This window comes from Eptesicus fuscus, chromosome 10, assembly GCF_027574615.1.
Source record: "Eptesicus fuscus isolate TK198812 chromosome 10, DD_ASM_mEF_20220401, whole genome shotgun sequence".
Taxonomy (NCBI): Eukaryota; Metazoa; Chordata; class Mammalia; order Chiroptera; family Vespertilionidae; genus Eptesicus; species Eptesicus fuscus.
Window position 1 is genome coordinate 31,061,861 of NC_072482.1, and position 26,028 is coordinate 31,087,888.

General features: G+C 38.2%; 1 protein-coding gene across 1 annotated transcript in view; it reads left to right on the forward strand.

The window, feature by feature from the left end:
• ADGRB3 (adhesion G protein-coupled receptor B3) overlaps nt 1-26,028 on the forward strand; it is a 705,567-nt gene that overhangs the window by 307,221 nt on the left and 372,318 nt on the right. The window contains exons 7-9 of the mRNA XM_054722440.1: nt 1,572-1,673; nt 2,042-2,148; nt 19,164-19,358. Coding sequence (XP_054578415.1) covers nt 1,572-1,673; nt 2,042-2,148; nt 19,164-19,358 — 404 coding nt within the window. The remainder of the gene's footprint in view (nt 1-1,571; nt 1,674-2,041; nt 2,149-19,163; nt 19,359-26,028) is intronic.

Below are 26,028 nucleotides of genomic sequence, written 5' to 3' on the forward strand. Positions count from 1 at the left end.
GCAGTTGGGAGGGATCAGGCCTGCAAGAGAGGGCAGTTGGGGGTGATCAAGCCTGCAGGGGAGGACAGTTAGGGGTGACCAGGCTGGCAGAGGAGGGAAGTTGGGGCTGACCGAGCCTGCAGGGAAGGGCAGTTGGGGCAACACAGGCCTGCAGGCGAGAGCAGTTAGGGGGGGCCAGGCCTGAAGGGGAGGGCAGTTAGGGGCAAACAGCCTGGCAGAGGAGCAGTTAGGCATCAATCAGGCTGGCAGTGGAGTGGTTAGGGGGTGATCAGGCTGGCAGGCTGAAGTGGTAAGAGGCAATCAGGACGACAGGCAGGCGAGTAGTTCGGAGCCAGCAGTCCTGCTTTGTGAGAGGGATGTCCGACTGCCTGTTTAGGCCCGATCCTACCTGGACATCCCTTTGAGGGTGTCCTGGATCAGGGTGGGGGTTCCCTTGGGCCAAGGGGCGGCCTGGGTGAGGGAACTGTGGTCGTTTGCAGGCTGGCCACGCCCCCCAGTGACCCAAGTGGAGGCCCTGGTATCTGGGATTTATTTATATTCTATAATTAAAACTTAGTAGCCTTCAGTGGAGGCCAACTCAGGCTAGGGCTGCAGAAACTTGGCTTCCTCCACCACTGGGGGCAACTCAGATTGGAGAGGGTTCAGGCTGGGTTGGGGGACACAACCCCTGTGCACGAATTTCGTGCACTGGGCTTCTAGTACTTCTATAAGCATATATTAATGTATTCATTTGTTCAATTTTGAGCAACTTCTGTGTGCCAGACACATCACTAGGTGAAAGATACAGAGAAAAGCAGACAGTAAGATCCCAGGCTAGTAGTGAAGGCAGACGTATGAACATATAAATGGCAGCACTGTGTGGAAAACACAACAGTAGGTATGTCTAGAGAAGGGACTAATATATTCTCTCATCTGGGAGAAAGGTGTCAGGTTTAACACAATAGAGATAGAGTTCGTTCTTTTACAAATTCTTTGGCTTTCCATTAAAGTATTTCTGGTACACATCTGTTATTCTTGATATTCCCTTTAACTTTCTTGCCTCAGTAATTAAATTGAGCTTTTGAAAATAATAAGGCCCCCAAAATTAAGTCAGTTTATTTTTATATGATGTAGTATGAATGTCATTATTGCACTGTACTAATATGAAGAATAAATGTAATATATTTTTGCTTTTTGGTTTTACTCTTAATACTTACAGTTAATAATTTTAATAAGGTTTTCAGTTTATTAGAAATTATTTTATTGTGTAACATTCCAAAACATAATGAATATCAGAGTTTATTATTTTTATGCTGAAAGTAATCTTCACTTTATAGACAAATCCAAATGACTTTTAAAAAGCCTATACAGTAAGCACTTTCAAAAGAAAGTACATTTCTGTGAAGATTTTGAAGATAATGAAATGAAACCCGGTGGGTTTTTTGGTTTGTTTATGAAGACATTTCAATCAATAATACTAGTATACTTTAAAGAAAATGAAAGAGCTCTACAGTTAGGGTGATGCATTTGAGCGATGCCAATATTTTTAAAAAGAAACTGCTAAAGTCGAATCCCTCTGTTTTAAATTGCAGCACCTTATGAAATATGCCCAGAGGATTATCTGATGTCCATGGTGTGGAAAAGGACTCCAGCAGGTGACTTGGCCTTCAATCAGTGTCCACTGAATGCCACAGGTAAAGTAGGATGGCCCACTCAAACCCAAAGGATAATCGCCATCCAGGAGCAGCATGCTATGTTTGCTTATGAAGTCATGCTTTTGTCCTATGTCCATAACTAAGTATGTCCAATAAGCAGCTAATGAGACAATTTTAATGAAGTGCTTCATATGTGGAGCCAATGAAGAGACCTAGAAAATCTTGCTGATGCTGTGGTTTCTCAGTGTGACTGATAATCATTACAAAAATAATCAAAATACTCTCATCTGCATGCTTTTTTAAAGCAAGAAAATGTACAAACCCCGTTTTTGAGTCTGCCTCACAATTATGCCATGCCTTCTAGCATCCCTGTTATAAAGCTTCTCTCTGTTCTTTGTGACACGCAGGCACCACTAGCAGACGCTGCTCTCTCAGTCTTCATGGAGTGGCCTTCTGGGAACAGCCGAGCTTTGCAAGATGCATATCAAATGAGTACAGACACTTGCAGCATTCAGTAGGTGCAAAGCCAGCTTTAGTACTCGCTCTGTTTATTTTTGCTAATGATCACTGCGTGAGAATTTAACCTTCTGCTGTACAATCAAATCTGTAAAAAAAAACAAAAACAAAAAAAAAACCTGAAAAAATGCCTAAAGGGAAAAAGGATGTGATAGTAAGCTGATATAATACTTGTAAGTTTGTGCTAAACTGGTTCCTAGGGTTTGAGTTTTTACGGATCCCGCTATTTAAATAAAAGAATTCATTGACAGGCATGAGAACAAATTTGGTATTCAGTTTTATCTATAGGAATAAGATTGTTTATCATGATTGGCACATATCTGTGTTAAATAGTATATAAAACTTATTTTAAAATACCATACATTTTTAATTAAATTCTTTAACTTTTAGTAGTTAGGAATTGATAAGGCGGTGTCACTTAGGTATCAAATTTCTCACTGCATTTTGACATTAAGGTATGAACAAAATCACAGTGTTACTACACCAGGGAAAATTAATCGTTCACACAAGATTACAAAGGCCAGATTTTCTAAAAATAGCCCCTCTTTTCCCACAGAGTATAATGGATGAATATTTTGAGCACAGTTAAACTGCTTGGTATTTTACAAATGCAAATAATTGTCTTTTTCCGATACTGTCATCATTTCACCCTGACAGTCAAGATGAACTCTATACATGAATAAACATTATGAGGTTTAGAACAAAATTTGAACACAAGACAATAGGAAAGTTGAACATTGTCAGGAACAATACTTAGTTAAGAGTCTTTATGTTTTGTTGTACTTTTGGTTTATTTTCTCACTCTTGCTCACAAATATGTATAATTCTTAAAAAAAAACACCTAAGTAACATTCTGTCTTGTGGATGGAGAAGTATCTTAAACAATAATAACCCTTATCAATAAAGTAAATGTATTTGATTATCAGAAAAATAAGCAAATTTTTAAAAATCTGAAAAACAAATGCTGGCTAATATATTTACTTACCAAGTCAGCAATTGATTTGATGATTATTTGCCTACATTGAACCTTATTTTTTAAAATATATCTTTATTGATTTCAGAGAGGAAGGGTGAAGGAGAGAAGGATAGAAACACCAGTGATGAAAGAGAATAATTGATTGGCTGCCTCCAATGTGCCCCCTACTGGGGATGTAGCCCACAACCTCAGCATGTGACCTGACTGGGAATAGAACCATGACCTCCTGGTTTATAGGTCAACACTCAACACTAGAGCCACACCAGCTGGGCGAGCCCTATTTTGGTTATTTGTGTGTGTGTGTGTGTGTGTGTGTGTGTGTGTGTGTGTGTTCATTTATATTTGTAGGTATATGCACATAAATAGTAAATGCTGATATACACATAAATGCTGATTACACATAAATGCTGATTACACATAAATGCATATATATATAATATTTAGATTTATGTGCATATCAGTAATCAATGATATTTGGCTTCACTGAGTCTTATTTCTGTCAAAATCAAAATAATAGATATAAGGTTGTATGTAATCAAATAATCATCAATTCAATTACTGATTTGGTATATAAACATATCTGACAGCATTTGGTTGTTAGGTTTTTTTAAATGCACTTTTCTGGGAGAATACACACATATAATCACAGAATGTAATATATAACTTCATTTCAAAATATAAAATGTAAGAATATGAAATGTAAAGTTTCTTTTATTAACTGCTGTCAACATTCAGACCTGTATTTCAGAATTAGGTATAACCAAAAATTTTCTTATGAATTTATATTTTAATGAACTTTATTTTTCCTCTAATTTTAGACATTAGACTTTGTTTATTTTATTTAATCTTAATACTATTCAGGTCTTGTTTATTCATGGTAATGAATAAATGGGAATGATTGCATGGCTTAAGTAAATCATAAATCCTTACAAATTTTGTTAGAAATGAATATCACTCTTTTGTAGAACATTTTTACTTTCAAATTCAGTGTTTTGTACGTTAATAATTAAATGAGTTTGCATTCTCTAAGTGCAGGTGATCCTATAATGGAGAGAAACAGGAACATTCTGTAAAATAAAGAAATGATCTTGAATTTAAAACCCATAGAAATTAGTCAATAATTTGACAGCCAATGTGTATATGCTGTTGTTGACTCGCATACCATAAGTCAAGTGCATGATATTCTAGAATAAACAGCAGCCTCAGTGTATCCATCTCCTACAAAATACCAGGCACTCAACTGGGCACTTGCATAAATTAACTCCAGTCTTCACAAGAACCTGCAAGGTGATAGCCCTGCCTCAGTTTCCATAGAAAGAAACTGAAGATCTGCAGGGGAGCAATACACTTACATGAGGCAGAGTGAACATTCCATCCCAGGTACAGTTATTGCAAAGACTAACCTCTTTTCTGGAGACCATGCTACTTCCTAAGCTTTTGATTCTATCTGTCCTAAATTTTCTGCTTGTGTGTCCTTTGAAAAAGTCATATGATCTCACTCAAGTCTTGACTTGATATTTGCAAAATGAAATCGCATCTCTGGAGGTTTGGAGGACGAGTAGATGAGATACAATATGTGAAATGTTTGCAAGTTATAAAAGAGCTGTGTAACTAGGAGGTATTCATATCTATGTGTACAGAAAATGCATTGAGTTAAAAAATGGTCTCTTTTTTACTTTTATTTTTGTACTTCTTAATGTAAGTGTAGTTGGTATACAATATTATATTAGTTATATTAGTTTCCAGTGAACAATACAGTGATTTGACATTGTTATACCTTACAATGTGCTCACCTACTAATTCTTGTAATCATTTGTCCTTATTGACTATATTTCTCTTAACCTTTTTATCCATCCCCCGATCCCTCTCCCCTCTGGCAACCTTTGGTCTCTGTTTCTATGAATTTGTTTTTATTTTGTTTTGTTTGTTCAGTAGTTTTGAATATTTTTAGATTCCATATGTAAATGAAACCATATGGTATAAAATTTATATTAATAAGAGTATAATTTTATAACTCAACATATGACTAACTTGAACTGTACATCTAAAAAACACATTCAAATGTGGATGGATGAGTAGGTAGGTAGGTTAGGTAGGTAGATAGCTAGGTAGGTAGGTAGATGGATGGATGCATAGATTTTTCTATTTTTCTTGAGGAATTTCATTTCTTGCACATCTATATTTATAAAGCTCATTAAATGTCACCTACTTCAGAGAATTATTTAAGACTAAAGGCCCAATGCACGAAATTCGTGCAAGGGGCTCGGCCCTCGCAGTCCTGGCTTCATCCAGACGGTGGTCCAGATGGTCGTCTGGAAGGTCGTTCTGCTCTTCGGTCTAAGTAGCATAATGCTCTTTATTATATAGGATAGGTAGATGTATGTTTTCCAATTCTTTCACATGTAAATTATAACATATGTACATATATAGAGATTAAAATATTTTACATACATATTTTATTAATATACAGTAATAGACTAAGTTTTAAATGACATGTTGTCACCAGTAAATATTAGTTGAGTATGTTCTATGAACTTTTATAATTATAAATCAGTTGAGATAGCCAAAATGGGGTCATTAAACAGTTTAATATATAAAATCACTAATCTGTTGTATTGATATTTTATTTGAATTCTTTTAGGACAGAAACCATGTTTTCTTATTCTTAATTCTCTAGTGCCTAACACAATGCTAAGCATATACTAGAGATTATGTGTATGCTGTATAAAGAATGACTCTGCCACTTTTCTTATCAGTAGGAAGATACCAGCAGCTGGAGTTTCTGAGAAGGTGATACATCAGACATAATGTTTATGAATTTTAACCACATGAATTTAATACATATTACCCACCATGTGAAATTTTCCTAGCCCTAAAATATTTAGAAATAATGACATTTTTTATGAAATTATTTGATAATTTCAGAGAGATTTCAATAAGCTAATAATCATAAAGTTTGTTTGGAAACCTTACACAATATAAAATTAGCCTGGCTAACATGGCTCAGTTGGTTGAACATCGTCCCATGCACCAGGAGGTTGCTGGTTTGATTCCTGGTCAGGGCACAAGCCCAGGTTGTGGACTTGATCCCCAGTAGGGGATGTGCAGGAGGCAGCCCATTGATGTTTCTCTCTCATGGATATCTCTCTCTCTCTCTCTCTCTTTCTCTCTCTCTCTCTCTCTCTCTCTCTCTCTCCCCCTTTCTCTCTCTCTCTCCCCCCACTCTCTCTCTCTCTCTCTCTCTCTTTCCCCTTCCTCACTCTGAAATCAATAAGAACATATTTTTTAAAAAATATACAAAAGTAGACACTGTGATCCAGCTTTTCTTTATAAAAAAGACAAACCACAAACAAATGCACACAATTTTAAAAATTGAGGATACAGATATAAAGTATTAAATATAGTGGGATTATTGAAAATTTTATATTTTTCCACATGTTAGTGTTTAATTTTATACTCGAGGTGATTTTCTAAATTTTATACCAGACAAGGTAGAAATAATATCAGAACCTGTTGTGAACGAGGCACAGTAGTCCAACAAATTAAGAATACTTGTTACTTATAAAGTTGTTTTGAGGAAATGGCTGAACTTTTTGGCCAAGTGGGTCAGCCTTCTCAGAAATTAAATAAACAGATCCACCTTGTTTCTGGCACACCTGGACAAGCACAGTCAGCTGCTTCTCCTCCTCCTCCTCCTCATCTCCTCCTCTTTCTCCTTCTCATCCTTCCTCCTCCTTCTCCCTCTCCTCCTGCTCCTCATCTCCTCCTCCTCCTCTTTCTCCTATTTCTCCTTCTTCTCTCTCTCTCTTATTCTTTCATACTGCCTCTTTTACACACACACACAGACATACACACAGACACACACACACACACACACACACGTGTGAGAGATGACAGACTACATAGAACTGGCAGAATGTGTGGCCTTGACAGGTAGACAGCTGTCTAAAGCAAAAGGAGTTGAACCAGGTTTGCTAATGCTTTCTCCTAGAAGATTAATCAGGCAGATAAGTCATTCCTCCTTCCTTAGTGGAGTGAGTGATGGGGACTGAGAAAAAGCAAAGATAATATTCTAATAGAAGTCTCTTCACATGGAAATATGAATAGTTGGTTATAAATGTTCCCTTTTAAGTTGTTCCTTAAAACCTGTTTCTGTTTTCAAACTTTCATTAACAAACATTTTAAAGACAGAGGTTGGAGCAATAATCTACCTAGTCATTGAAGGTTTGACTTTATGGGAAGAGATGTCAAGGAGCTTGAGTCCTGGTTTAAGGTTTTTGTTTCTTCTGTTTTCTTCTACTTTTATGGTGGTTCATTAGGAGAGAGAGAGAGATAGTAAATGATAGCTGGGGGTGAGGGTGGAGCAAGGGAGAAGAGGAAGAGAGAATCAGAGAGAGAAACAAAGAGAATAGTTTGCTTTATGTTCACTTCATCTTTTCTACCTTTCAGGGGAATTTTGCTCCATTGCAACAAAACACTTCATGTATCACATGCATTTTTGGCCACTACCTCATTCCTCATTGCACAAATGCCTAGTACCTTGCCTAAAAGAGGACAATACATTTTATTACTGCAGCTTATTTAGAAGAAAGAAAGAAAACAATAGTCACCATAGTTTTGTTTACAAATACTTAGAGCCAAAAATATGTGTAATTTTTAAAAATGTGTTTTTATTGATTTTAAAGAGAGAGGAATGGAGAGAGAGAGAGAAACATCCAAGGGCTGTCTCCTGAAAGCTCCCTACTAGGGATGGAGCCTGAAACCTAGGCATATGCCCTGATCTGGAATTGAAGGCTCAACCAAGTCACACTGGCCAGGGCCATTGTTTTGTTTTGTTTTGTTTCATTTGTTTGTTTTAAATGAGCAATTAAGAAACAAATAACCCAGTACTGTGGTGCAGCAGCAGATGATTTTAATTTTGAAATATCCATCAATTAAGCTGAAGTGAGCCTGAGAGTCAGGAGTTACTTGTTCTGCAAGCTTTCTGTTGTGCAGTATGACTGGAATACAGCAAGTGATCGGTAAAGCTACGAGAAGAAAGCTAGATCAGTAATTTGTTAACCTTGCCTGAACATTATAATTGCATTAGAGTTCTTAAAAAATGCCAATGGGGAGGTCACAGAAGGCCAATTAAATGGAGTTGTGCCCAGCCGATGTGTCTCAGTGGTTGAGTGTTAATCAATGAACCTGGAGGTCATGGTTTGATTCCCAGTCAGGACTCATGCCGGGGTTTCAGGCTCTATCTCTTGTATGGATGTGCAGGAGGCAGCTGATCAATGATTCTCTCTCATCACTGATGTTTTTTTCTCTCTTTCCCTCTCCCTTACTCTCTGAAATCAATAAAAACAAATTTAACAAATACCAATTGTTACCATAGTACACATTCAATAAATCTGAGCTATTATTATCACTAATCACAATATTAGTTTGGCATTCATATACATGTATTTGTAATTACATGGCCCTCCATGACAAAGTGGCTACTCTTGTTGTAAATATGCAAAGCATAGCACTTGAGTGCCTGTTTATTCTTGTTGACAAATTTCAAGAATTTGTCAGAGTCCTCACTTCCAGAGCTCAGGTAATCATTGCAAAACCCATGAATGATAAAGAGAAGTTGAAGAACATTACTTCCTTTAAAATAGATGGAATCTTTGCAATTTTATTCAGGATCACAAGTTATAGATTTGGGGATCTGAACCTCTGAGTTCAACATCACAATTCCAAAGTTGTTGTTTTTTTAACATGTGATCCTGAATAAAACTATGAGTTCACTAGTTGTTCAACAAATGATAATACCTCACAGTTATTGAATGCTATCTGTCCTGAAGGAGCTAATGGAAAAATATAGATATTTGGAAGTAAGGTGTTGTTTAAATCTTGATAGTCTCAAACAATTCATATGTCAAAGTTCAACATATATGTCAAAGACAGGATAAATATTTTAGACATTACACACCATATAATGTCTGTCCTAACTACTTAACTCTGCTGTTGTATCAAAAGATCACTCATAGACTATAAGTGACCAAGGCTGTATTTCAATAAAACTTTATGCAAAAACAGGCAATGGGTTGGGTTTGGCCCACAGGTTGTAGGTCACTAACTCTTTTTTTTTAAAATATATTTTTATTGATTTTTCACAGAGAGGAAGAGAGAGGGATAGAGAGTTAGAAACATCGATGAGAGAGAAACATCGATCAACTGCCTCTTGCACACCCCCCACTGGGGATGTGCCCGCAACCAAGGTACATGCCCTTGACCGGAATCGAACCTGGGACCCCTCAGTCCACAGGCCGACGCTCTATCCACTGAGCCAAACCGGTTTTGGCGGTCACTAACTCTTGATCTAGAATATACATTCCTTTTTTTTTTTAAGTTTCCAACTCTTCTAAAATTCTCCATCAAAAAAAGACAGTCTATTTTGTCTTTTTCCCCTTCTGTTTTCCTTAACATTTTAACCATAGTCATTTTAATACCCTAACAGCTAAATCTAATATCAGGATAATCTGTAAACTAGCTTTTGTTTTGTTTTGTCAGTCACATCATCTGGCATACCTAGTAATTTTTTATTGAATGTCACTCGTTGTATCAAATAATTGTCGGGACTTCAGACAATGTTCATGTCCACCAAAGAGCATTCCTCCTTTCCTTGGTTGTCTAAATACAGTGAGGAGCTGGTACTTCAATGCAGTCAAGAATTGGTCTGGGTCAAGGCTGTTTTGCAGTTTTAGTAAAAATACATTTATTTAATCCCCTTTTACCATCGTGTCTTTTGGATGGAGAGCCTATGTGTACCCATCCCATCAACCCTGAAAAGCTGCAGAAGATTCAGCTTTGCCCTGCAATAGGTCTCAGCTCAGTGCCCCAGCTTCCTGCCTTGGTAACTTCAAATGCTGCAAATAGCTTAAGGAGAAGTCCAGCTGGTTGCTTAAAGCTGGACTCTTCTCACTAGGCATTTATTGTCAAATGCCTATTTACAAGGATGAAGAAAATTACATTCTGTGGCTGAAAAGTTTTCATCATAATTCCTCAGCTTGCTACATAGTTCTAGAACTCAACAAAAGTCTTTTGGAGAAAAGTCCCAGCAAGATTTTTAGGGGCCCTTACATTTCTCGTATATTTCTCCAGCCCTTGCCAACTGAAAAAGTTTCTCTTTCTGCTCTAATGGACCTCTGCCTGCGCTATACCTTCTCCTCACTTCTTGCCCAGATTTAGCAAACATTCCCAAGAGGAAAAAAAAGGAACCAGCTGAAATTGTTGGCTTACCTCTGAAAGGATCTCCTCTTTCTAGAAATTAGTCTATCTCATTCGTAGCTCTCTGATGCTCTAGAAGATTATGATTTTTTAGTAATTTACATATATACTTTTAATTGACCTTACATGAATTATTACATTCTACTAAACCAATAAATTTTGACTTTATTATAAAAAAGAAAAAAATCTTTAGATACATATAATGCTTCCTAGGGAATTTTAAGGGAGTCTATTGTATAGATATATAATGAAATACTTCTAACAGTTATGCTTATTTTTCCTCTTTTTAAAAAAGAAACTCATAACATATTACTGATTATAACATAAACCCAGGAGATTTTTAAGCTTCTCTCAGTTGTGTATTTATTGTGACTAAATAGAAGAAATGTTAGAATTAGTTTTAGCCATTAAAATTCACTGATTTGGAACTTATTCATTGGATGATTTAATAGGATATTCTTCTACAGAGAATTATATTTTGGAAAATGCCAAAGTAAAAAAAATATATTATAAGGGAAAGTGTATAATATTGTTCAATCATTCATCCATCCTTTTATCTACCCACTAATTTATCATACCAATATTCACTGAGCTTTAACTCTGTGCAGTACAGTACAATTATGCAAGGGTGCAACTTGAAGGTGACACATATAACAAATACAAAATAAAGTAGACAAGAAAAGAATTAAAATAATTACAAACACTAATATATATGTTGAAGGAAATTAACAAAGTACCGACATAGGGAATAATGTTTGGGGACTGCTTTAGATTAAAAAAAAATAGTCAGTGAGGTCTCTAATGAGGAAATGCCCTTTAAAAGTCTGACCCAAAAGGTGAGGTGGATTTAGACATGCAAAGAGTGGAGAGAATGGGTTTGTCAGGGAATGAGAGTTCATTCCATTTGGAGAAAATAGCATATGGAAAAATCTTGGGGTCTTTAAGGAAGGGCAAGATGATCCAGTGGCCAGAGTAGTGAGCTAAAAAGAGGTTGTCATGAGATGAGTTTGGAAAACTAGGTAAGGAAAAAATTATTCTGTGCTGGGAGTTTGGATTTTATTCTTAGTGCAAAGGAAAACAGTTTACAGTAGAGGACTGATGTGATTCAATCTAATTAGAAGAGGGTCTATGGTTATTCTATGGAGAATGGACTGTAGGATGGTAGGACAGGAACCCATGAAGCCTGTACAGTAATCCAGGTGAGAGGTGGTGGTATGCTTGATTAAGATTGAACGAGTATATTTCACTGATGGTGATGTCATTTTCTGAAATGAGGAAGGTAAGCTTGAGGTAGGTGGGTCTGGGGGTTGCCAAAGTTATATTGTACTGAGGTTTGAAATAAAGAGCTTAGCGTACAACTAGTCAGTTTAGTTGTGATTTTTTCCTCTAGCAAAAGTTGAGCTACTTGGATGCAGGTGCAAAAAGAGGCATTTGGTAGAGCCAGAGTGTTTTCTGAAGACCAGAAGTGTCAGCAGCACCTGGGAGCTTGTTAGAAATGTCGAAACTCAGACCCCGTCTCAGACCTACCTAGTCTAAATCTTCGTTTTGGAAGTTCCCTTTGCTATTCAAATGCACATTGAAGTTTAAGAAGCATGTGGCAGATGCCATTTAGGGTTCTAGTTTGATAAATAAATGCAAAGAAGTAATATGTAAAAAAAAAAAATCTGAAAGAAAGTAAAATTTTTAAAAAGTAAACTTTTGGTGGATGCAAAGAAGTTAAATGAATGTTAGCCAGCTCCATACCATCACAAGACATATTATTATCATTAGATGATATCTCATTTTCCTCTCCTGGGCATGTGGGAGGATTGTGTTTTTTACCCCTTGAAGGTATGTGACTAGCTGTCCACATGTGCTCATTGGTTGTGTATGGAAGTGAGCCTTGTGGTGTCATGCCTGAGAATGTCGTTGCCAGTGCAAAATCTTTTATCCTCCATCATCCCAAACCCCTGAGTCACTCTGACATACAGAGCCTCCCTGATGACCTGGGTTGAGTATGTGCTCTGAGTGAGAAATACATTTTTATTATTTTTAGGCCCTGAGATTTTGGAATTGCTTGTCATCACAGCATAACTTAGCCCATTCTGACTGATACAATATCCCTAGAACTAGAAAACTCAAGTAGTGGAAATATAATTGAAAAACTCTTAGGGAAATACTGGGTTACTGAATGCTCTGCCGCCCATTGAGAAGGTTCCTAAAAGTCTGGATCCTAGTCTGGGAACACTCTACTGCTTTGAGCTCATGAAGGATGCTCCAATTCTATCCCCTGGCTCAGAATATTAATAAGAACTTCTAGATTTATTTGATATTAGGAAAAGAAATCTCACCTACTTATGTCCTTTGCTCAGGAATTGCACTTTTGACTAATTCTAGCTAAAAATTCTGAAATTAAAGCTATTTCTAGATTTTACTGGGTAGGTATATTTATTATGTTCTCAATCTTAATTTGGAAATTTCTAGGCTTTCCAGGGAAATAAGCACACTATATCTGGCTCAGTTTTTTGTTTTGTTTTGTTTTCATCATTTTTCTTCATGACTCAGTTTATTCTCATAGCAATACCTTGCAATCCTCACTTCAGGAAGTCCTGGGGCAAAACACTGGCATACCCAATGCCCTATTGGCCAAATGCTATTTATCCTGAGCTTTTTGCAAAACACTCATGATGTATGATGTATCCCAGGGAATTATGGGCTAAATGTATAGCATTGTCTCTTGATAAGACTTGTCCCTCAAATTTGAACTCTTAACCCGAGGACAGCTCCAGGATGAACACAAGCTCTGTGTATCAAATGCGGGGGAAGTTAAGAACTATTTATGTATTAGAACAAAGGGTACACTTTCTTTTCCATACAGAGTGATATCTTTCTTTCCTGGTGACACCAGATAAATCTGCAAATAATTTAATATCACCATCTAGTGAGTGACTTTGATCTTAGAAAATGACAGAGGTTTGAACTGAAGCAAAAGATGTATATTTAGATTATTGCTTTATGAAAAGAAGTTGCTTGTATAATTACCTTTTAATTGAAGCCACTAAGAGCTGTGAGAGCCTTTTATATGCCTTACAGATGGACTGTAGGAGTTGATGCTGAAAATAATATATAAATATATGAAGTTTAAACTGTGTCATTTGCACAGTGACTACGATTAACTTTTTTTTTTAGGATTCACACAAGAGAGGCAACTGTAACTGGCAGTAGGAGGCATAAAGTGAAAAGAATAAAGTTATTTCAGAAACCACACCTACTCTTTAAACCATGACCTTCACTGAATCTCTCCAGATAAAGAGCAAGGACTATAAAAAGCACTATTTTTAGATGTCAGTTTTCTTCTTTCACTGGATATCTTGTCAACAGTATTAAATGTGAATGACACAGAAACTTTAAGCCTTGTCCTTTGGAACAAAAATACTGAATACTGCAAGCTGAGCAGACATAATCACTGACAATTATAATTCTAAAGGAAATATTTAAATTCTTGAACCTTTCTGAGCTATTTCACTGACTAAATTAAGAGAACTACAAAATATGATGCAATTGAAATAGAATCCTTGATTTATCCTGGGAGACATTTCTGTCTACTTGTAGAAAACTACCTACAAAAATTTTATATAGATATTGATTGGTAATTGGCTTTAGTAACATGTATACATTATATTCCAAAATAATAACCACTACTCAAATAATTGGTAATATCTCGACTGCCTGGCAAGTTGCTTCAATTCTCTTGCTTCTCATATTCTTTCTATATATGAAAAGATTCAATGGCTCCTTGAAATAAATGTGGTTGAAAATTATTTTTAAATATTTAAACATCTTGACAGTTTCTAACCAAGGCACTATACAAAACCTGAGCTAAGCAGGTGATAGTTAAGAGAACGCAGTTCACCATGCTCAGCCTCTACTTTTTCATCTGCAAAATATGGGTAATTATAGCACCTCCAATGGTTGTTTTAAAACTTAAATGTATTTAGAGGAATTAGAAATTGAAAATGGGAAGAGAAGAAGGAAAGGACTCTGAGTGTCCACTTTTAACCTCTATCTTGCAATAACCCATTATAACAACCATGTGATGATGTTTGCTTCTTTTTATAGACAAATCAAATGATGCTAGGAAAAAGGCAAATAGTTTGCCCAGTGCTCCTATGTCATAAATAATAGAAGCACAATCTAAATCCAGATTTTAGATTCCATTTGCTCTATAAACATAATGTACTAGTAAGAGTCTCAGAGAGAATATTTAGGAGATAAATACTTGGGTTCAAATCGGATTTCATACTTCTGATTTTTATTTTGAAGAGAATCAGAAAGAACACAATAGTTGAAAAGAAGTAGCAACATGAATAGTTGGTATTTAAATAAGATATACAGTATCAGGCCATACTTTTGAGAGAGGGAAGGATTGTAGAAGAAAGGGCGGATGGGGTTCAAATTGTATAACCCTAGAGTTATAGCATAGAGATTGGAACAAAGGAAGAGAGGTAACATGCGAATAAAGGGCAATTTGAAACAGAGAAAAAGTAAGTTGAACCAACTCAATCTTAATTCTACTACTTCATGATCCAGAAAAGAGAAAAACAGATAAACCTGGATTTTTCATTCTAGGAAAAAGTAGGCATGTTTTAAGGAGAGAACCTTTAACAGTGGACTTGTATTGTGTAAGGAAAATCAAGAAACTGAGATTTTTAATCAGCTAAGTATGTTCTGGATGCATGTCTATCTTAGCTGAACACTCTTGGTACACTTTATAATTGCTACCAATAGTCTACACTAGTGTGTACAGCTATTTCAAGGTATTTGTTCTGGGTGCTTTCTACCAACAAAAGATGCAAATTAATGCCATTTGTGAGGATTGGTGTTTGCAAAGAGCTAGACTGAGAACAGCTCATTCTGAATAAGCCTGCTGAGCAGCTGTCAGATGGCAATGACGTAGATTTACTACTGATGGGGGCCACATTTGATGTTGACCCAGAAGTGAAAGACTGCTTTCCTATCTCTGGTTAGCTGAGCCACCCAGTGCCTTCTGTACTATTCTTATTGCAAACAGAAAATGTTTCTAAATGTTTTATTCCTTAAGATTCTAGTACTGTGATGCTTTTGTTTGAAAGGAAGGATACATTAGAAATCTGAGCAAATTAGATCCCTCACAGGCATGCATACTTGTTGCCAAAATAGATACAGAGCTGATGTGAAGTAGTCAGAGGCTGTTTACCTCAGCAGCCATGCTATCTCTTCCTGAGAACCATTTAAGTCTCTGTGGCTTTGAGTATCATGGCTGGGATCTGCATTGTCAGCATAAAATTGAAGGCTGAATATGATGACATTTTTTAGGTTAGACCCAATTAACTTCATTTCACTTGAAAACTTGCTGTACATTCTACCTACTGAACCACACAGTTTCAAGCCCAGAAGCTGCACTGTCTCTTTAAGCCAGGCATTTCTCATACTGTTTGATACCAGTGTTTGCCATGGGTTGTGCTGGTGAGCGAGTTAAGGCAGCTTTCAAGTGTGCCTTACTTAATCCTATACCTAATGTGAGCATAGAAGGATTTTGATTGATTGATTGATTGATTGATTGATTGATTCAGTTACTTTGTTCAATATATTGTGAGGCTGGGACTATAGGAGTAAACAATATAGATAAAGTCTCTTTCTTCACAAGGCTTATATTCAAACTAGTAGCCCTGTGCATGAATCCATGCGTCAGTAGTTCGCCAGTAGCTCACTGCCACCCTCTAGTAGCTCTCCGCCCATTGCCCTGCCCTCCTGTAGCTCCCCCGACTCCTCCCCTAGCTTGCTGCCTTGCCCGTCCCCCTGTAGCTCTTCACTGCCCGCTTGTAGCCAGTAGCTCGCTGCCACCCTCCTGTAGCTCCCTCCACCCCCCCACCTCCCCTTCATAGCTTGCTGCTCTGCCCCCTCCTGTAGCTCTCCACCACCCGCTTGTAGCTTGCTGCCCCACCCTCCTGCTGATCTGTGATCCGGTCGTTCCACAGTCGGTCATTACGCTTCACCTTGTAATGACCATTTGCATATTACATCTTTATTATATAGGATGGCAGGGGGTGGGGAGAGTATGCAAAAAAATAAGTGAAGGAATAGATGGCACAATGGCAGGAAAGCTTCAGCACAATGAGGAAGGGTAAGATGAATGGCCATGGTATCATATTTGATAGGGAGTCAGGTAAGGACTCTCAGAGGAAGTGATAAAAAACAAACAAACATGGATCTCTGTGGGAGAGAGATCTCTGGTCCAGGCAAAAGAAAAAGCAAGTACAAAGTCTCTGAGACAGGCATGTGCTTAAGGAAGATCAAAAAGACCAGAGTGCCCTAGCAGGTTTGGCTTAGTGGGTAGAGCGTCAGCCTGTGGACTGAAGGGTCCCAGATTTGATTCCTGTTAGGGGCACATTCGTTGGATTGTGGGCAGGAGGCAGCCAATTGATGATTCTCTCTCATTATTGTCATTTCTATATCTCTCTCCCTCTCCCTTCCTCTCTGAAATCAATTATATATATATATTTTTTTTTTAATTTTTTTTTTTAATGACCGGAGTGACTAAAGCACAGTGAATGAGGGGAAAGGTGTCCCAGGAACTGGATCATGTAGGGCACACAGAGCATGGTGAGGCAAGAAGCTTTCCTGATATGCAGTAGCTTGTGCTAGTTATCTTAGGCTTATGTGATTTCATTTAAATTAAGAAAATGATATTTAAATATTTTAACGAAATAGGCATAGTTTTCAAATCTCAAAGGAGACATGCTATGTAAGCCTCCTATGGATTCAATTGTAAGAATGATAAGTTGCAAAGTTTAAATAAAAACCTGGGCACTGCTGGCTTCAAAGACCAGCCTTTGCATTATATCATAAAGGTATAGTTAAGACATAAAAATTTAATTAACTCTAACAGATTTTATGGTGCTATATCCTAAGTCATAGAACCTACTCCCAGGTTCAGAAGGACTATTGGGACAGAAACACATATGAAAAAACTACTACAATTCAGTGTGATACAGTGATGTATAAGAGGAGAGACAGCTCCGTTTAAATATTTAGAAGAACCAGTACTAAATCTGAGTGGTGCATAAACATGGGTTGATGTAAGGGAGGGGACAGGATTGCCAGTGCAAACACATGAAGTTATGGAACACATGACCTGAACAGCAAGTCACAAATATTTATCAATAAATTAGAGAAGAGATAGGCAAGGGCTGATCATTGGTGTCATACCAATCCTTTTGGCTTTAATCAGTGGTTGGCTGCCACTGAGGAGAGACAGGAGATAAATAAGAGAAGAAAATGGAAAGAAATAAAATATATAAATAGGTTGTCTTTCAGCATAATAATGGAAATAGAGTATGTCTAAAGATTTTTACTTTACCAAAATATTTTTTGACGAAGTTTTAGAGACTAAAGAGAAGTAAAATATCTGAAGAGGCAAGATGTTGTTTTTTGTTTTGTTTTTTTAAATACATGTTTTTGAAAACTTCTAACTTTGGGGATTAGTTCAGATTGATTGTCATGCTTTACAGGATTTGTTGGCATGAATCTTAATGGGAAATTGATCATTACAATTATTACAGGTTACCCTTTCTAGCATTTCTCTGGTGTGTTAGTTCTTGATTATTTCATGAACTTTTGATACATTAATTTTATCACAAAGTTAGCAATGAGATTATAAGGATTAACCTTTTAGTAAACAAAGAAAAGTATGGTGGATCCTTGCTATCACTTAACCCTCTCTAACATTACCATTATTTTACACTATAAGATGTTTTTCTTCCCTTGAACTATGAGATAAGCAAATATGAAAATTGACAGCATATTTCTCTGGCCATCAGACTAATTTAAGCCTTGCATCTTTTTTAAAAATATATTTTTTATTGATTTCTAAGAGGTAGGGAGAGGGAGAGAGAGATAGAAACATCAATGATGAGAGAGAATCATTGATTGGCTGCCTCCTGCTTGCCCCCCCACTGGGGATAGAGCCTGCAACTCTGTCATGTGCCCTGACTAGAAATTGAAACTTTAACCTCCTGGTTCATAGATCCAGGCTCAACCATGGAGCCACTCCAGCTGGGCTAAGCCTTGCATCTTAATAGTTTGTTTTGCTGCTGAAGACCCAGCTGAGAGTTTTGGGGTATTTTTTGTTGTTTATTTGTTTTTGTTGTTGTTGTCTTATTTTTGTTGTTATAGTTTATTTTTTAAATAAAGATAAAGTAATCTAGCTTTCAGTCATGTCATAGTAGATCTCTAAAGTTATAGATATGTTCTAAAGCTAAAATGTCCTTGTGACAACTTAATTTTGCTACTATAGAAAGATATGTTTATTTTAAGAGGTAAGGCAAAAATTAAGCTTGACATGTCAATAAAACTGGAAATCTTGAGGTATTTATAATTTCCTGTTTCTGACCACACCTTACTAAACTATCTCCCTGTTTACCACATGCAAAAGTAATTTTTTTATTTCTAGTTCAATTAAAAAACTAAGCTAATACACACTTTCTCCAATGTGTTGAATTGTGTGCTCCGAGAACAAGATAAAAACAAGCCTGCCAAGCCTGCCCAATATAATGTATAAACTCTCATTAGTTTCTGCATCTGGATATACAAGTTGAATGTGGGACACACACAATGTGCAGGTTTGAAATCCTCCCAAGTGTTGCAAAGCTATGTTAAAGTTGAGTCTCCAATTGAAATTTATTTGTTTGATGAAGATCTGCAGAGAAATAATAATGAAGATTCTGATATTTATTCTGTGTTGTTGTTTTTTGACCATCCAGATTAAAGAGCACCTGGCTAAGGGGCAGCGAATGCTGGCAGGTGACGGGATGTCCCAAGTGACCAAGACACTGTTGGATCTAACTCAGAGGAAAAATTTCTATGCAGGGGATCTTCTGATGTCTGTGGAAATCCTCAGAAATGTGACAGACACATTTAAAAGGGCAAGTTACATCCCTGCCTCGGATGGTGTCCAGGTAAGGGAGAAATCCCATGAAGGAAAAGACTAGTGACGATGCAATCAGTTTTGGGCCCAAAGAAGTCAGTGCAGCCAGGAAGGAGAGAGCGCTCCCTCATGCTTGGGGAAGCTTCTGGGTTGTATTTAGTGCGAGCTCTGGAAATGACCTTGATTCCTTTAGTCTACACCCCAGTGTCCTTAACCATAAAATGCTCATAAGACACCTCAAGGAGATCCTGAATGAGAATGTGTGGGAAGTGCATTGAGCCCTTCGATAAAAGGCACTGTAGCAAATTCAAGGTTGTATCATGGATATTTTCTTCCCACATTTAATATCACCATCTCGCCATAGGAGACTATTAAAAGTACATTAAGCATAATGAAAGCACATTAACTATAACATGCAACGAAGACAGACTTTAAGTTTTGTTTGAGGTGTTGCTACTAGAAGGGGGAAGGCCATATTTAATCTTGTGGAACCATTACCTGAAAATATCAGGCAGGTAGAGAATTGTTCTGGATAAGAAAGTCCGAAATTCAATAAGTCCTCATAGCATATTTTTCCTGTAATGGGAGATTTCTGGAGCAGCCTCATTTACTTCCATAATAAAGTTTAAACACTCACCCAATTTCAGTATTGCCTTGGCCATTAAAACAATGCTTGTTGAATGGCAAACAAAGCATATTTAATATAACTCTAGTTTGCATTTCAGATTAACTCTTTTTGTGCTGTAGGCTACACTGTGTTCCTGCCAAGAATGCTGAGTCTATTTCTGCATTTCTAGCTTAATGTCCTTCCTGTATCTCTGCCTAAAGTTCATTAAAGTAAAGGTTTGGCAAAATTCCCAGATCAGGTAGTTTTCCTTCAGCCTACTCTTCATTTGGGAGTTTTATTTGCATTTCACTTGGAGAATGCAGAGGGTTTTGTTTTGTTTTGTTTGTTTTTGTTTTAATCAGCTATGGAGAGAAAGAAAAAATAAAAGCTTTTTGGAATTATGGAGTCATTCGTAAATTATACTGATACCCTGACTGGTAAAAAAAGGCACATATATTAATTAAATATAGGCATATTCTGCTGAAAGTAACGGCTATGAGAATTTTTGGAGCTGCATTCTATATCATATCACCAGTGTCCTAGAATCCTTTTTTTTTTTTTTTTTTCACAACATATATATGGCCCCCTACTGGGGATCAAGCCTGCAACCCGGGCATGTGCCCTGACAGAGAATAGAGCCGACAGCCTTTTGGTGCAAGAAGGGACGATGCCCAACAAACTGTGCCACACCAGCCAGGGCCTGTAATACATTTTTATTTGTAAAAATACATTGGGAGGTAGGGTAGGGAGATTACCACCATTTGAACATTTCAAAGGTACTTTTTTCCTTACAAAAAAATGAAACAGTTCCATAATTTTCAAATTAAATAAAGTAAGTCAAGTACAGCTTTTCCCTGTAGTTCTGAAATACTTCTATTCATTAGCATTTACATTAAAAAATGACATTTGAAGTCCTTGACATAATACAAATGTTGTAATTTCAAAACTCCTCAGACATGTGATCATGGGTGAAACACCAGACAGAATGGTGCTCTAAATAATCTCTAGGGCCTCTTCCGACTCTCAAGAGTGTAGGACTTTAAGATTTTAGGTGGCAAAAGTCAAGCAACTGAGATTAGCAGGTTTGGGGGGGAACATATTTTGATTGAACTACTCCCTACAGTACATTGACTCAATGTGCAATTAGTTTAACCAAAGGCTTAGTCATGCACATTAGCCGGTTTGACTAAATAGAGCCATTTGGCTGACTGTTTTGTTGCCATTTTAGCATCATCAGAAATAGGTTCCTCCATTTCCATCCTACTCTCTCATTAGCCCTCCATTTACACCCATATTCTGCACAAAGGGTGTCCCAGTCATTCCTTCACAGCAGGAGCTGAGTTTTCTTTTTCGTTGTCTCTGCTGTCTTTTCAGGCACCTGGTATGCCTTCCTTTTCTAGAATTCTTTTTTCTTCCCTCTCCACAGGTCAAAATCCTCGCCCAACTCTAGCAAGTCTTTCTGAATGCCAGACCAGCAAGCCCCTAACTCCATCTGAAAATGATCTTTCTCTTTTCTGAAATCCCAGAGAACTTTTTAAAATTTTTATATTTTTCAAAAAAAATTTATACAAATATTATATATATATATATGTATATATATATATATATATATATATATTATAAATATACGTATAGTCTTTGCTTGAACTCCAGTTTATCGCCTTCTTTAATATCTCATGTACCTAACTTAAACTTCGGTTTCCTATTTCCAAAGGTTCTGGGCATTTTTGATTGGCTAGGATCTCAGGCTTAATATGGCACAAACTGAACTCATCTTGAATTGCAAATTTCTACTTCCCTTTATAGAACCAGCAATCTTTAGGCTGGAACTGTATTGCCATCTTGACATAGTTGGGGAAGTAGGGAAGGCAGTGGAGGGTATAGATTAAGCGTGCTTGCCCTCTAGGCAGAATACTGTGCTTCAGGTCGTGACTTCAACACTTGTTAGGTCAGTGATGCTAGATAAGTTACTGGACTTCCCCATGACTCAATTTTCTCTTCCATTATATGGGATAAAGGTACTTTATAGTGCCAATGTGAGGACAGATAATCTATGTAAAACTTACATAGCATGTTGCAAATAGTAAGAGCTCAAAAAATGTAGCTCTTATTTTCCCAGAAGGTGTGCAGTACCCTGATGGAGCAAAAGCCTGAAGCATCCCTGGACCACAGGTGTCTGCTACCCATGCAGGAGTGCGTTTGTTATCTCTCCTAGCAAGAGAGGAAGGTCAGATGCTCCTCATATCATTGACTAAGAAAGAATGGTGCTGATTTTTCCCTTTTTCACTCGCTACAGAGGAGAAGGGCAGGAAAAATGTCAAGGAAAATGGGAGTCAAAAAAGAATCATCAGTCCTTGAGGTTGACACTGCAGGGCCATTTGAAAGCTGGAGAGTATGTGGATGAAGAGAATAGCTTAAATCAATACCTGGGATTCCTGGCACAGTGGGAACCAGGTCTTGAACAGGACCCTAACACCCAGCTGACAATTGCTCCAAGTCGTAAATGACTGCTGTTTTCGGTGCTTAACAGCCTGAGAGGATTCCCTGTTGTTTCTCTGTGGTAGAGAGAGCCTTGTACAAATAACAGCTCTTTCTTGTCAGTATTTAAACCTTGCCCTTACTCTAAAGGTGAAAATGAGAAATTCGATGCCAAATAACGTCCTTAAATGGGTGAGATATTAAGTAACAAATCTTGCTTCACAAATCAACATGAGTATATCCTACCATGAACAGGCTTTAGCAGATGGCTGCTGGCTGCTAGGAGCTCACAGTCTCCATAGGAGAGTATAAAGTATGTGCGGCAATCAGGTGGGCAAAGCAAGGAAGACAAAGATGTTTTAATATATATATCTATATATATATCTATGCCCCCTACCCCGCCAAGTGCACCAATTTCATGCACCAGGCCTCTTTACACCTGGTGCATGAAATTGGTGCACTTGGCAGGGGGGGGGGGGGGGGGGCATGCCTCAGCCCGGCCTGTGCCCTCTTGCAGTCTGAGAGCCCTCGAGGGATGTCTGACTGATGGCTTAGGCCAGAAATTGGACATTCTAGCGCTGCTGGCGGAGGCAGGAGAGGCCTCCTGCCACCGCCACTGGGCTCCTCAGGAGTGAGCCTGGATTCTAGCTGAGCGGTGCTCCCCCTGTGGGAGCTCACTGACCACCAGGGAGCAGCTCCTGCATTGAGCATCTGCCCCCTGGTGGTCAGTGCACATCATAGCGACTGGTTGTTCCACTGGTCAATTTGCATATTAGCCTTTTATTATATAGGATAGTGCAGTCTGTCAACTAAAAATGCCATGGAATGTGACTAAATGGTTGTGGTTTTACTCTTTAAAAACATAGTAAAACATCTGATACCTGGTTTTGTCCTTTCAGAATCCCCCATTGTTTCCTTCTGAGTCAATAAAATACTGAGATTTGGGTTAACACAATGTCTCTACAGGTAGTTTAATTTTCTATTATGATTCCATTTATTATCAAATATTGGGAGAACCCTGGCCCAGTGGCTCAGTTGGTTGGAGCATCTTCTAGTACATGAAAAGGTTGCAGGTCCGATCGATTCCCAGTAGGGTGTATATGGAAGGCAACCAGTCTCTCTCTCTCTCTCTCTCTCTCTCTCTTCTCTCTCTCTCTCTCTCTCTCTCTCTCTCTCTCTCTCTCTCTCTCATTCCCTTCTTTTCTTCTCTCTGAAATGAATAAAAATATATCCTCAGGTGAGAATCCAAAAAATTACTGGGGCATGTATTAGTTTGCTAGAGCTTCCATAACAAATAAGACAGACTACGTGGCCTAAACAACAAAAATTTACTTTCTTACCATTCTAGAGGCTGGAAGTGCAAGATGGTTTCTCCTGGGCCTCTCTCCTTAGCTTTGCACACGGCTGCCTTCCTCTGTGTCCCCATCTGTCTGTGTTCTCTGTGTACACCCACCTCTGGTATCTATGTGTCCTTATGTCATCTTATAAGGACACCTATTGGATTGGATCAGGGCCCACCCTAAAGGCCTCATTTTAACTTAATTACTCCTTTAAAGGCCTACTCTCCACATACTCTCACATTCTGAGGTCCTGGGGGTTAGGGCGTCAAGTTAATGAATTTGGGGCAGCCACTATATAACTTAGAATAGGGAAACCTGAAGGACTGTGAGAATTTCCCTTTAGCAAAGAGGCATGTGCCAGGCCTCTTCCCCAGGGAAAGGACCTGCTATGGCTTCTGCCTGTAGTGTTGCCAGGGGTAAACTTGTAATTCACACATGATTCTCACACATGCTGGCTCTGATGTGTCAGCCAGGCCTGCCCAAACTTGGGTGATGGGTCACTACCTCATTCCTTACTTAAGAAGCACCCCTGGTCTGTATTTGAGGATGATTTTGTCACCCTGAGTTACAATGTTTGTATAACTTTGCCAGGAAACTTCTGGGGAAAAAATCATTTAGCGTATTTAATAGTATTAGTTTCACTAACTTTCTGTCCTCTTATTTTTAAATGAGAGCCCCAGAATAAGACCAAGTTCATACCCCATAGCACAGAACATTGGCTATTGCTTCTTTCCATGCAGCCCCCCATGCCCTCTGCACCTCAAAGCAAACCCACTCTGCTACCCCTTGCTAAAGCCCTTGATCCTCAATTTAGCCTGGAGAGACTGGCAGTGTTGTATAAAAATTGTCCATCCAAGCTATTCGGAAATCCCACAGATCAGTGAGATTAGTGTGAAAGATTCCTGGATCAATCAATGTCCTCATGTCGTTTTCAAAATGAGTCCGAGTTTCTGGTTTCTGTCAGATTTGTGACTAAGAGAAAAAGAAAAAGACATATCCTTAAAGACTGTTTTGGGGTGTTTTTCTTTGCCCCTAAACTAAGGAGTGTGTGGAATATTTACTTCCATAATTTGCTCTCACATTCCTCTAGATCTGGCAGATTGCTGTGGTCAAACTGGGACAGTCAGCGCTGCTGGCAGAGCTCTTTGATCATTCAGGTCATCCAGCCTGCTGTGGATCCCACTCCTGACCTCCCCAACCTTCGTACCCCAATCCTTTGTCCCCCAGTTATCCCCTGCTTTTCCAGTGGCTCAGTTCCTTGTCTCTGAATCATATTCTTGATATACGTTGTTCCCTGAATCCTGCTAGGGGTGCCCTGGACTATAATCTTCTGTCTTCCTGAATCCTTGATAGTTTCTAATTACCCATGGTTAGATGATATGCTGCTTGGGTAGGTATTCTGGATTAAAGATCTAAACCATAGTATAGGGACCAAGAGGTCACTGGTTTGATTCCCGGTCAGGGCACATGCCCAGGTTGAAGGCGATCCCCAGTAGGGGGCATACAGGAGGCAGCCGGTCAATGATTTTCTCTCATCATTGATGTTTCTTTCTCTCCCTCTCAATCCTCTCTCTCTAAAAAAACAATTAAAAAGCATATTTAAAAAATAAGTGTGATAGTTCCTTTCCTAGGCTTCATGAGAACCCTGGTGGCACTGAAGATGGGGCAGGGAGGGTGTTGAGAGGAGGTAGCAAATTAGATGAAGACTGGTTACTGATGATTTTTTATTCCTTCAATGCCTAGCCAATGATCATATATCCAGTAGGAATGGAATCAAATTGAAATATTTGAGTGTGTATATTGTCCTATGCTTTATGCTGTATACTAGGGGCATAAGAGTGAACAAAATACAAATAAGCCCAACTAGATTATAGCCTGGTAGAGGAAAAAGCCCTAAATGGATCATCATACAAGTGCATCATAATTAAAATTTGTGATATACTTTAAAAGAACACTCTGAGTCCGCATGTTTGTCCCCTGTCATCCTGTAAGTGGGTGCTACATGGCTGGCTGGCTGCCTGCATTACTCTCCTCTCTTTTACCTCAGAGTGAAGGAGCAATTCTTCATCCGTGGTGAATGCATGGTAGTTTTGCTGAGGCGCTTGTGCATGATGGTGAGTGGAGTGGAGTCAGAGACTGCCATGCCAGTTCTCCCTGTGTTTGGGAAAGCCGACTATCAGAACAGAGAACAAGGGCCCCTTGTGGTAGATAGAACCTCTTTCTTCACATCATAGTTCCATGGTTGATTACTTCTACATACTGGCTGTTGCCTTTTC